Source organism: Lepisosteus platostomus, chromosome 2, assembly GCF_059453375.1.
Source record: "Lepisosteus platostomus isolate fLepPlt1 chromosome 2, fLepPlt1.hap1, whole genome shotgun sequence".
NCBI classification, from domain to species: domain Eukaryota; kingdom Metazoa; phylum Chordata; class Actinopteri; order Semionotiformes; family Lepisosteidae; genus Lepisosteus; species Lepisosteus platostomus.
Window position 1 is genome coordinate 60,518,092 of NC_142612.1, and position 13,725 is coordinate 60,531,816.

The window sequence follows — 13,725 nt, forward strand, 5'->3', positions numbered from 1 at the left end:
CCACAGTGGTAGTTAAAGGCGCGGTAGTTAGTACCATGTTCTCATGGGTTTCATCCGGGTACTCTGGTTTCCTTCCTCAGTCCAAAGACACACTGGCTTCTGGGAAAATGGTGTGAGTGTGTGCGTGTACAGGTGTGTGTTTGTGTGCCCTATGATGAATTGGCATCCCATTCAAGATATACCCTGCCTTATATGCATTACACACATTTGTGTTCTGGAAGCAGATCCCCCAAGGAAATAAACTTTAGAGGTGAAAACACCTTGTCTAGATCAGTGCTCTGTGGCAAGTACACAGCCTGTTCACAATAATAGTAAATAACCACCTCCCTTGTTTTAAGGAAAAAGGCATCTATTGATCAGGTAGAACCATGGGCTACTCTGAGCCCTTGAGGGTACATTTTTGCTGAATTGGTCCTGATAGCAACTCTGCGTGCACTATGAGATTCTTGGATAAATGTTTATTGTCTTCTTTAAAGATATCAGTAAATACTGCTGAGTATAGAAAATACACCCACTTACAAAGTTAAGAAAAGTGGTCCATTTAACCCATCTTGCTCATTTGAATTTCAAGAGCTACTGTACAGTAATTGATATCAGGACCTCATCTGATTATTTTTTGAAAGAAGCAATGGTATCGGCCTTGAAAAACATAGCTGGTTAGCTTTTTCTAGTCTCTCACAACCCTTTGTGTAGAGCAGTGCCTCTTTTTTCTCAATATGAAATGTACCTCTCCCTTGGTTTTTACTGGTGTCCACTGGTTTGTCTCTCACTGTTGATTCAGAAGAGGTCCACTGCGTTGACTTTGTCTGTGCCTTTGATATTTTATTTTATGAGCTAAAATAAACTGTTTTCACACCTGTTACAAGGAGATGTCTTGAAGAAACTTGAACCTTTATAAATTTCTGTATGTTATGCGCTAATTAAACAGACTCTTAGCAGTTTGCATAAGTCCACTTGAGCCCGAGCCTTCCCAAAGAAAAAAGAGAAACTTCACACGTACTGTAAAAATGTTGTGAGGGTCAAACACAGTAGATAAGACAGTAAAAAGACTTTTACTGCTTGAAAAATATGTCAGCAATAAAAAGTGATGAACCTCAGTCAGGAAACTGCTCCCTGTTTTATTTGTTAATGGAACCCAGAAGTTTAACAAAAACAACATGTGGCTGTTTTGTTTTTCTGTGTCCATAATCCTTAAAGTGTTCCACTTCCTTTTTCCTTTGTGTAAACTGAGTACTCTGTAAGCACATGTGCTTCTCCTGACAGTAATGATAACCATTCTACTGTGCAATAACTGATATTAACTTAATTATTGAGCATTAAGTGAACTATAAGCAGAGAAGATTATTAGATGCTGGTTACAATTTTTATTGATGCATTTGTCGAAGACCTCATGATTCGAAACATACATATACAGTATGTTTAACATATATACACATAAACATATATCTTGAAGTGTTTTTTATGAAAAGGTCATCTAATGTTGCATGTCACAGGTCTAAACATTTGTCAAAATTGCTGTTGTAATAAAAAGCCACATTAATCTAAAGTGATAAGGAAAGACTTGATCAATGACAAGACTGTAGTGTAGTATAAGTATAGTTCATTTGAAGGGCGGAAAATACTTTACACAGGGTGAAAACATCTACTGGCGAATTCTTAATATTTGAACTAATCTGATAACAATATATCCTAAATGCAAAGTCAACTGCAGTTCAGTATGATTATGTGTTTTATAGAGTTTTGTAGGATTGATATGTACCTTATGTTTCAAACAGCAATGCAGATCAGCCTCTTTAGTTTCAGTCAATTATTCACCATTCATAAATTAATCTTAGTGATTAACAGTATTTGGTTTTAATTACTTATGTGGCAGGTTTGTTAAAGAGAGGGAAGTAATGCAAACTGACCTGCCACTAGAGGTCTCTGTATAGCCTCTACATTATTGTAAATAGCGGGGGGTTAATTTGGCAATTATTAGTTGATTGGTAAAATGTTTTGGAATTTTCCCTTGTGTGCAAGTAAACTTTTATTTGGTATAAAAAGAATGATAATTGTGTTACTGTAGGTGTTTTATTTTTGGGCCTGTAAGACAGACTCTTGGACTGTATTTTCTGTTGCCATTGTAAGATTTTGTGCAAGCAGACCCTTGCTCCTGCCCTGGTCTGTCACACAGGGCTTTATAGTTTAACGTCAGTTCTGTGCTGTGTGCAACCTTCCACAAGGTTTTAAAGCTGAGCTTTGTTAACAATTAATTCAGAAGCAAATTAAAAATCTGTATTTAAATGTGCAGAGAAAAGGTTTTTGTTGTTTGTTAAGCTCTGACACCTTATGACTTTGAATTAGACTGATGGATACATGAAAGTATATTTCTGAAGGTTTTGAAATATTCTGCTTGTTATCAGCTCAAGAAAAGTGACAAACCAGAGGAGGCCAATCAGCCCATCTTGACCATTTAGTAGTAATTATCTAATTGTTAGTGGTTAATTGATCCTAAGAGCTCATCCAGCCATTTATTCAAAGAAGCCAATGTATCGGCTTCAATAACAGCTGGTTAACTTGTTCTGTTAGTCTTGTTCATTTTGTCTGTCAGTGTAGGACATTCATTTAAGTCTAATGTAGGTTGTCCTCATTTAGATTGGTTCTAAATAAATATATATATATATTTAACGGGTTACAAACATTGTGCATTCCTTGATTTGGAATTTACTTTAAATCTATATTTTACAATTTTTTCTTTTTTTATTGTTTCCCAACATTGTCTAGAATAGTTCAGGTGGGTAGCTGCGTCAGCATGCGTAGTCTGCAAAGTAATAGGTTTATTCCATGCTGAAAAGAGAAGACAGAAAACACAACGTTTCGGGTGTGAAGCCTTCTTCAGGTTTGAGAAAGACAGGACAGACAGCAAAGATGAAATAGCACGGAAGAACAACAGCTGGGAGAGGGGAGGAGGCAGGAGGGGCAGAGAGGCCACTCAGGAAGTGCAAAGTGGGGAAGAGTGAAGAAAAATTGCCTAGAATATGTAAATTATGTGTCAACAGAAACACATAAAATCAAAAGTAGCATTTAATAATGCAGTGTTTCTCGTTTAGTTTATGTTTTTGCTACCTGCACCATGGATTATTGGGTTGATTTGGCGAGACTGCTTGCAGGACAGTGTGGAGATCATGTATGTTAAAATATTTCAGAAGGAGAAATGTCTCTGATTTACTAAAAGAAATGAACAGGAAAACATTTTATTTTCCTTCTGTCCTATAGGTTACAGTGGTTACCGAGGTCAGAATCAATCCAGGCCTTACGGAAACAACAATTCTGCCCAGGCCTATGGCCATCCTTCATGGTATGACACATATACAGGAGGACTGAGCGAAGAGGAGCAGTATGAAGCCGCTCTCAGAGCTAGCGTGCACGAAAGGGGTAAGTGTCTCCTTTAATCTAGCACAGAGGCAAGAAATTGGAACACAACGAAACTAGCATCTCTCCTTTAGGTGCTTTAAATAACCACCAATTCTTCTCAAAGTATTTTACAGTCCTGGGGACATGGACTGTAATTAATCAGCTTCATGCGGAAGCTGTGCTTTTCCAGTTTGGCCCCATCTGTGCTTTTCACAAGTAAGAGTCAGTAAAGTAAAGGAGAAATGAAGGAGATGGGTGGGCAAGGTTCCTTCTGAAACAATAAAGTTCGATAAAGTTAAAATCATAGACCGATGAGTCCCAGGCTGAAATGAACAAAGAACTGACATAGTGTTTTTTTTTTATTATTTTTGGCTCAGGCACACTTACCCCTGTCTTTTGGTTTACAAATTGTAGGAAAAGTTCATAAGTCTGCCCACTCGTTGACTTTAATAGTGTTTTGGCTGGGTTTCACAGCAGACCTGTTGTAAAGTAGCAGTGCTTCAGGGCAATAACTGCCTCGTTTTGTTTAGATTTGCTACCAAGTTCATTTCCTATGGTCCTTTGATTGCTTCCTTTTTGTGCAGAACAATGGAATTTATTAGATTTTGTTTCCCATGGAAGTTTTTTTAAACTTTTTTTAAAATATGTATTGCTGACTTAATCAAATCTAGTTCAACTACTGGTGCTGCTGTAATAGGTTAATCTGCACATTAGGTTAATTTTTAGTAAGGGCCTTATATTTGTATTAAGCTGCAGAGAGAAGATTGTTATTATCTTACAAATACTTAACCCTTAAAACAAGAAAACCCATTAAAAATATTAATCCTTCAAAATCCTAAAATTTCTTCACTTGCCTTCTGCCCCTGTCAGATTTTTGGTATAAAAGATCATATCAGTGAAACAAAACTCTAGTCTAAAATGTCTAAATTTATGGTATGTAGATTAGAATACATTAGGGTATTGAACAAAGCAAAGCAATCACAGATCAACTCAGTTTCAGACAATTTTAACTGATTAAATAAGACTGTGTTTAGCAATACAGTGTAAGTTGTTTATGCATATGTAACCATAGTGTCAGTTCCTGATCCCCCACGCTACTGTAGAAGCAGATCTGTTAGAGTTCATGTTGAAGGACTTCTTTCACAGCTGGTAAATCAAATACCTCACCAGAATTTTTGCATTGTCTGCCTTTTGAAGTATCAGCACTACAGCGTTCTCATCAAATTCAATTTTAACAGTAAATTACATTTAGGCTGAGCAGAAGGTCTGTGCTCCAGGTCAGGGTTAAGATTATCTGTATGGCTCCCAGGCAGCTTTGGCACCAGCAAACATATCATATAATTCACAATTCTATTAAACCTTGACTTTCCAAAATATCCATCATAATGCTGGTCTGGAATCTGATAAAGAGAGAGACCAAATGTTGTTGTTACATTTTTCGATATTTTTTGTTTGTAAAAGATGTGTCCAGCAAGCCTAAATGTTCACATATACACTGTGGTTGTGTTGCAGGACCTGGTTGTGAGGAATAACCTGGTTGTGTAGCAGGACCTGGTTGTATCACAGACCCTGGTTGTGTTGCAGGACCTGGTTGTGAGGGATCACCTGGTTGTGTAGCAGGACCTGGTTGTACTGTATCTCAGACCCTTGTTCTGAAGGATGCCCTAGTGGCACTTGGCCAGTTTTACACCCTCAGTTGGAGAATCTCAACCATTGTTGGCTCTTGACATGGCCCATATTGGAACCAGTACTCTCTGCTCCGCTGGGCCCAGCCTACCTTCTGGGAGCCTGTCCCATTGGAGCCAGTTGGCATATCATGAACTTGTGTTTTAAAGTTTTAAATCTTTTTAGTGCTGTGTTGCAGTGCTGAATATGGTAATTAAACATGCTATTTTATTTGCCATTTGTCTTCCTTCATTCTGTTGTTTCCTATCATACTTAAACATGAAACTTATGAAGATGTGCTATTTAATGATTAAGTAATGGCAATTAAACAGATAATAGGTTTTTGAGTTGTTGCTGAATTCTCTAATTCTGATTTCTGTTCATTTGGGGGGCGTCACTTGCAACATGAAAATAAATTTGGAACTGAAAATATAAAAACATATATAAATGAATGTTGTGACACAATCTAATATAGCATTTACTTTTAGACTAAACTCTTTTACAGTTTTTTTCCTTGCTAACTCCTGTGCCTTGCGAAGTTACTAGATAACGGGAAAATAATCACGGTGGCACTGTAAAAAGGAATATTTAAAGACAATCTTTTTTCTGACTGATCACTTTTGTCTGCAGTCTGCACATGTGGTTAGATTCCTGAAATGAAATGTATTTATTAAGTGTTATTCAGAATCTTTTTGATCCCTCATCTTTGGAGCCAGCTCTGTATTTAAAGTTTCATTCAAAGCTGGACCCAAAGACCTGGCATTTATTACCCACCTTTGTTTCACAAGAGAAACAGTCTTCAAGGCACAGGGCAGCTGCTTGTCTTTTCTAGCCACATGACTTGGGGGGGGTTATTCCGGTGCTAATAAGCAATTAGCTGGTTCTTCCTAATCATTTAGCTTGCATAATGAGATAAATGAACTACAGCCATTTCTGGGGATGTCTGTTGATTAAAAGCTTGCATATGGTTATTGTTGATGAGGAAAAGTCCTTTATTTAATCTCAATGTTGAAGTCTTTTTTTCCAATAGTGAACAATTTTATTGTGGTAATGCTGCTTTCAAAATAATTTTTGTCAAGGGAGCTCAGTGGTTTCCTTTGTAATCCACAGGCCAGTTATTTGACAATAACATGTTGTACAGTATGTCTGAAGACAAAGGGAAGAATCAAGAATTAACAGTAAAGGCAATTAGTTTGGAGTGCATTAATTAATTGTCATTATGAACACCAAATTAGTGGATTCCTGATGATGAGACAGATTTAGCATCTGTATTGTTTTGCCATCTGTAATGTTTAATTTTAATATAGAGGATAGGGAATTCCAAAGAGAATTGATTAATATTCTGTAATTATCGAGCAATGAATTGATGTCACATTAGTAGAATGCACTGTAATAAAAAAAACTTTATATACCTTTAAAAGTGTTTTTCTGGTTTCTTAACAGAACAATGAGGGGCACATAGAGCCAGTTAAATAAAAGCCCTTCTAAAAAAGAACGTTTTGAGTCTTAAATTGAAAGAGCTCAGGGAAGGTGACTCATTAGGGAATGAGTTTCTGAGCTTTGGGGCATAACAGGAGTAGGCCCTGTCACCCAAAGAGTGTAGACGGACTTGTGGAGACCTGAATTAGAGGAGCAGAGGTTGCAAAGTGAGGAGCAGGATGATAGAGACTCAGAAAGGTGTTGAAGTGCCATGGCCTGCAGAGCCTAATACAGTAGGTGAGCATGAGAATTTGGAAGTTGACACAAAACTTGACAGGAAGCCATTGCACAGTAGAGCCACTGTAAGTGTTGTTTCCTTCATGAAGGATCACTTACCATCACTGACATGTTATCACTTCATTTAGGAGTTGACAGCCATACAGTATCAGTAGCTATATCAAGATAGAAGCTGAGGCCTGAGTCGGTACTATAGGCTGAAAACATTTTAATAACAAAATCTGTCATCATTAGGAATGAATGGTAAGCTGGCAGTATGATGTATAAAAATAAAAAGTATAGAGCTTTTTTAAATGTTTTGTCAAGAATAATGAATACAAAAGAAAATGAACATAAATAAAAACTAACATGAGTAATATTTTCTGTTCAGCCCTTGCATAGTGGAAATTCTGTTAATATGGGTAGTTTGGTGCAGAAACAAAGGGAAGAAAGCTCATCATTTTCTTTAAGCTCAAATACTTAATATCGTAATTTGTTCCAAAGGCAGTGGTGACCACACAATTATTTAAGAAAGAAGATGATATACTTCCCTCTGCAGGCACTGTTGGACCCTTCCAATCCATCTAATTGCGTAAAGGTGTTTCATCATCAGCGTTATTGATGAGCAGGAGTATTAAATTAACAGAAAAGGCTCTTATTGTATTTCAATACTGCTGTAGATGAGATAGTCTTCTGTTTAAAAGCTGTGCTTGACAATTTGGTAAACATGTAAAGTATGTAACAAAAATAGTTTTTTTTTTGCTGGACCACACATTTAATCCCTTCCCACCATAAAAATCAAGAATCCATCCATTATTATCCCGAATTATAGATTGTCCTTCCATTGGGTTCAGTTTGAATTTATTTCATTATTAGCTTGTTAGTCTTGTGCTCAGTACTACTTAACTGAGGGCACAACCCATACACGTATTAACAAATTAATTAATAATTGTGTCTTCCCCATACCTCAGTTCAAACCCAGTGTCATTTGGTCACATCACTCTAGAAACGGTATTTCTAATTGATCAGTCAAATAATTATCCTGTTGGTAAATTTATACTTGTTAACATGTGTTTTTAAATGGAAATGATTCTGCCACTGCATGTCAGCTGAAGACTGTGTATCAGTTCAACTGTGGTTTGCAATGTCCCAGTGAGTGTTATCATAGAAGTACACCATGGGTCACTGACAGAGCAGGCACAGCTGAGGTGATATATACCATATGCTTGTTTTATTCTTTTTAAATTGCCACTTCAAACACAGAGCACACATGTTGTGTAACCATAAGTGGTAAGATTTTTCCATGGGGGTATGTAATTGAACATTTTTCATCCATTTTTGGATCACCATACAGTGCTTTGAAAGTGCACGTGTTTCATTTGTGATGCAATACATATCAGAGTTTTGGAAAACAATGAAGGTTCAGTGAGAGTGCTTTGGGTACAGGAGACCAAGCTCTCGAACAGGGAGAGTGGTACCTCATTGTTATGCAGGACGCTGAACAAAATCAGGTTGAGCTTCTGTTTTCATCCATGGATTAACACCATTCCAAAGGCTTTTTTCACTCTGCTGCCTATTTTATACTGACTAAAGTGTCACACAGAAACTGCCAGAGTTAGGAACTAATCCCTTGCCTGACTGCAAATCCAGTCAGACAATACCAAAGTACATATTCCACAGTGTGCCTGCTTCTGCTGAGTTTACATGTGTTTCATAACAACAAAAATCTGCTTACTGGACAGATGCGTTTGGAAAAATTGGGCTGTATTTTTCTCCAGTTGTGCTGGAGTTTGTATTTGGAGTTGGTGCCATCTGCTGGATTTATTCCCCACTTTTCCATTGCAATGTCCTCCCTTATTTAGTTCAAAGTATTTTGTTCAAAATTGGAATTTAACTTGGATAAAATGTGAAATTTAATTCCAAGATCAAGTCAGAAAGTCTTGATTTTAATAAAACTTAACACTTTTTCTTTTAAAAAAAATCTGGTAATGTTGTTGCTTATTTTGAATTCCAGTGCCCGTTCTCTGTGTTCTGCCATAAAAAATAAAAATTGCCACTTAGGATCTTTCCTTGTGGTAATCCAATATTTATACTAGCTCCCTTTCAATTTCTTTGTAATGTTAATTATAACTCTGACAGGTTGTTATTTTAGGGGGATGAGGTACTTAAAGTTAATGTTCTGCCTTTTGTTTTGGACTAGAATTCAGGCTCTTCTGGAAGGTCTGATTGGCCACAGTTGGAAGACAGCTGTAGATCATCTAAATTGAAATTTGCAGTATTGTTTATTATGGATGCTGAAATCAGCTCCTCTGAGGCTATATGTTAATCGTGTTTTTCTTTGACCAACTTGCATGTGGTAGTTGTAGAAATAGTATTGTGTGTTTCAAAATTTCTGTGTCTGGTTACTGTTCTGTAAGTTATGGTTTGTTTTATGACAAGGGGTAATGTTTTCTCTTTCCTACCTTTAGTTGGATAACAAGTCTTTCTCAACTTTTTGTTTAGGTGGCTACCAAGAGGGAAGGCCTCCATATGGCTTTAATATCCCACCACAGTCATCGACTGCAGAAGAGATAAGACATAGAAGACTGAACAGATTTGCAAGGTGAAGAAGAGGACATTTAAGTGTCTATGAACAATAAATGGGTTGTGTGTGTTTTTGATATAAATTACAAGCTGACAGATGTTGACTTAAAAGTGTGCTTGAGTATTTCTTTCAGTTATTACAGCATTGAACCAAAAAAAACACTTATCTCTGCAGATCGCTGTTGCCTGCCTATACCAGCTAATAGTTTGCATTTTATTATGCGAAAGAGGGATATATAGGATAGTTGCAATAAATAGACGTAGCTGCGATTTGGGTGGCACTATGTTGGAGCTCATGCCAGTCAACCAAGTAATAAGACGTTTGTGGACATATGTGTATATTGTATGTGTGTTCGTGACCTGTAATATACCAGTGATGTACAGATAACTGGAATTTCAAAGAGACAAGTTCAAAGCCTGCCATCAGTTTAAACCTGAGTGTTCATGTTTTTTTTTAACAGTAGTGACTGGATGAGTGTGAAGAACAAATCAGCATGAATAATTCAATTTTATTTAGTAGCACTGTTAAAAAAAAACAACTAAATTTTCTAAAAAAGCCAGGAGCCTCTCCTTTACTTTCAGGTCTTAGTGCAAAAAGGTGAAGACAGCGCATATTCTAAAGTGGAAACATATATCATTAAGTTGTTCGCTCTACATAGATCATGACAGAGTAATTTTACAACATTTATGAAAATAGCTTACATTGGCAGATTTCTAAACCTGTTAATTGCTACTTATAACTACATTATAAGTAGTTATTTCTTTCTTTAAAAGATGGGAGACTGTTTTGGGGTGTGAGGTCATGCAGTTTACACTTTCTAAGTACATACTGTAGGAAGAATTGTTAACACAGAAGTAGCCATTACATTTCCATCACCAATCGATAACCATACAATGAATTGGCAAGGTACCAAGATATAGACACTGTATTAATGTTTTCTTATTGTGCCTTATGGGTTATAAGGGCTTTATACATGAATTTGCATCACCTCAAAAAGTATTACTAGAAACTGTTTACACTGTCAAAATCTGTTCATAAACTGTTAAATAGTAGTTAATAATGGGGTTTTCAATCAACCATTCTAGTTTGATATTCTTTGTAACTGAAAATGTAAAAAAAAAAAAATGTACGTTTTTTAATTTTACATAAAAAGAGTTGGTTTAATAAATTTTCTGACCTAAAATCCATGACCAAGTAGTGAGATGTACAAGTGTTCTTGTGTGATTCTTTGTGGATGAAGAAAAGGAATTTGGCTTGTTAAAGAAAACGCATATCATTTACAGAGTGTTACATTATCACAATCAGTGATGAAAAACTTAGGGTTTGCATAATGGCATTTATTTTTCATGGACAATAATGATGATAATGAATACAGTATACAATGGTAGCATTTACACTATATTCTCAACTGTTCTCTTGTTTTCATGCAGAGAAATAACTCAGGAAAATTTCCTGACATTATCCACTTGATGAATGTTTCAACGCTGTCTGCTTAATTTTTGTTTATATATGCTCAACAGTTTAAATGGTTATTGAAAATTCAAGCGATTACCAGTATGCTGATTATTAATATTTTTGGGCTTACCTTCAGTTTCTCAACCAATATTAGCACTCAAATGAGCACAGTTTGAGCTTCATTATCCCAGTTTAGAGCCTGGTTCATGTTAGTAGCTGACTGTGACCTGGGATCCCTGAAGCAGTAACACACAAATGGTTGAATGTCGCTGGGGTTAGGGTGGATTATCGGCCAGGGGTCTTTCAGTGGTCCTGTGGTCAGTGAGGAACGTGCTTTTTCTGCTTCTTTGCCAGCAGCTTTATCACCCTGCAGCTCACAGCTGGCAGTCAACTGAAGCTAAGCAGCTATGAGCCTGGTCAATACCTGGATGGGAGACCTCCTGGGAAAAGCTAAGGTTGCTGCTGGAAGGGGCATTAGAGGGGCCAGCTGGGAGGTGCTCACCCTGTGGTCTGTGTGGGTCCTAATTCCCCAGTATTGTGATGGGGACGCTATACTGTAAAATGGCGCTGTCCTTAGGATGAGATGTGAAACTGAGGTCCTGACTCTCTGTGGTCACTAAGAATCCCAGGATGTTTCTGGAAAAGAGAAGGGGTGTTACCCCGGCATCTTGGCCAAATTTCCCATTGACATTCACCAATCATGGCCTCCTACTAATCCCAATCTATGAACTGGCTTCATCACTCTGTTCTCCTCCCCACTGATAGCTGATGTGTGGTGAGTGTTCTGGCGCTCTATGGCTGCTGATGCATCATCCAGGTGGGTGCTGCACATTGGTGGTGGTGGAGGGGAGTCCCTGTTACCTGTAAAGTGCTTTGAGTGGAGTGTCCAGAAAGCTCTAAGTGGAAGGAATTATTATTATTATTATTAATTATTTTTGTTCAATCAGAGCCAAACCTGTGGTAGGGGATAGCGCCGCCTGTGAGACATAAGAAGACAAGCGACTTGAAGATGGGTTACTGGGTTAGTAACTGCGAGCCCTGATGTGAAAATCACACAACTGGCTATTCCAAATCAGATGACAACAATATGTAGCCTATGTGTGTTTGCATACATTTAGTGTCGACCTATATAAGGATCCTCTCCCCCTTCCCTCTTCTTCAAGTCTGCCAGCCTGTTGTCAGGTGCCCTTGATCTTTGTCGATGGAGTTATGCCTCCTATGTCTTCCATTCAGGGTTTTTTCTCTCTCGCCTTCAAGCCACTGCCCAACTTGCCACATCCCCTCTATCCTTCCTCTCCACATGTCCGTACCATCACACTAGTGCCTCCCTGCACCATCTCTGCAATGTTAAAACACTTTTGTTTTTGGATCATTAATACCTGAAGAAACTGAGTTATTTATTAAGATCAGGTTCTACAAACGGTATGTAGGAATGACAAAACAGCCTAATCACATATTATGGCAACATCTGACAAATTACAAATTAATCTTTTTTATGTATCACTTACATATTATTGAACAGACATAACTAGAAAATCCATTATTTTTATTAGCACTTGCAACCAACAGGGGGTATTACTGTTAAAGTCACAGGCTATTAGCATGTACAGTATGTCCAGTGCTGGAAGCAATGCAAGCTGTATGCAGGCTTTGCACCAGGTTACAGATGTTGGGATTCTGTCCCAGAGCCTGGGTAAGTATGTGCCCTTTTTCTAGATACCCCATGCAATCCCAGCTCATCACATAAATATCCAATGGAGCACAAGTGATTCTGCAATAAAGTCCCTTAGGGCATATATGGCATAGGGAGTTCATTTTAATTAACAGTATAGGTTGGAATTCAAGAAGCTTAAATGTAAAGAAGACATTAATACTCAAAATAAGCATAAGGTCTACAATTTTACTTTTTAAAATTAGTTTTCTCCACATATCTTTCAAACGTTTTTGAACACCGATCCCTATATCATTTTACGTTTAAGGAATAGCATCTCAAAATTCGATACACTGATTCAGAATCACACAGGTTATACAAATAATGTTTTAGTTGTGTTCTTCCATATGGTAAATGAAGTACAACTGCCTTTTCAAAGAAGCCTAAAATAAACTCCACCTAAATAAATATTTGCATTATAAATATACTACTTGGGTTTAGCCAGTGCAAACTTATTCACAAAATACACTGACAAATACAAAAGATATTGCATTTGGTACTGGACAAAAGACTTTTGGTGGTCTTTAAATGTACATGTAAGTAATGTTTAACCTGTATAATGATTACTTTTATCCTCGGAGTAGAGTTAACAAATTACGTGTTTACAGTATGTCCATGCACTTAATACAACCACAATGTTAAAATGGCCACTCTGAAAGGTAAAACAACTGTCCGGGTGAGGTAAACTTAAATATAAATTCTAATTGTTTTTGGTTTCTGGTATTATAAGTCTAAGAAGATTGTCATGTATGGTACAGTATCATTATAATCCAAATCACTTTAAATACAAGCAGGAAAGCCAGAGACATTACTTTTGAAACATTTTCAAGGGAGCTATAAGGGGTGAGTAGTTTAATTTCTCTCATTAAAAAATATGTAAGCTTATTAAGAGAAAAACATGGCATTAGTATGAGACATTGGATTAGTGCCTGATAATATCACCTTGTTTTGCAATAATGATTGTGCTATTTTGCATGAAAATTGCATTATAAGATAATGCTGCCAAAACACTACCATAAACTGGATTATTGACAACATCATTTTGTTGGCTGGCACTGGGGAGTTGCTCAGTACCTCAGTAAAACTCCATTTTACTGTACTAACCTGAATGCTTGTGATACTGTATTTAAACACAATAGTGTATGCTTTAGGGGGTTGAAGCTGTTTAGGTTTCTTACTTTTACGGATAGACTCATGTTATATCTGTACACAAAAAAAAAAA

At 37.0% G+C, this 13,725-nt stretch overlaps 1 protein-coding gene across 2 annotated transcripts in view; it reads left to right on the forward strand.

Moving 5' to 3' along the window:
- Positions 1 to 10,540, forward strand: part of rhbdd1 (rhomboid domain containing 1) — a 44,289-nt gene extending 33,749 nt beyond the window's left edge. For both annotated transcript variants that reach the window (XM_088610925.1, XM_088610936.1), the window contains 2 exons: positions 3,256 to 3,414; positions 9,256 to 10,540. In XM_088610925.1, coding sequence (XP_088467051.1) covers positions 3,256 to 3,414; positions 9,256 to 9,359 — 263 coding nt within the window. In that variant the 3' untranslated portion in view covers positions 9,360 to 10,540. The remainder of the gene's footprint in view (positions 1 to 3,255; positions 3,415 to 9,255) is intronic.
- Positions 10,541 to 13,725: the final 3,185 nt, after the last annotated feature.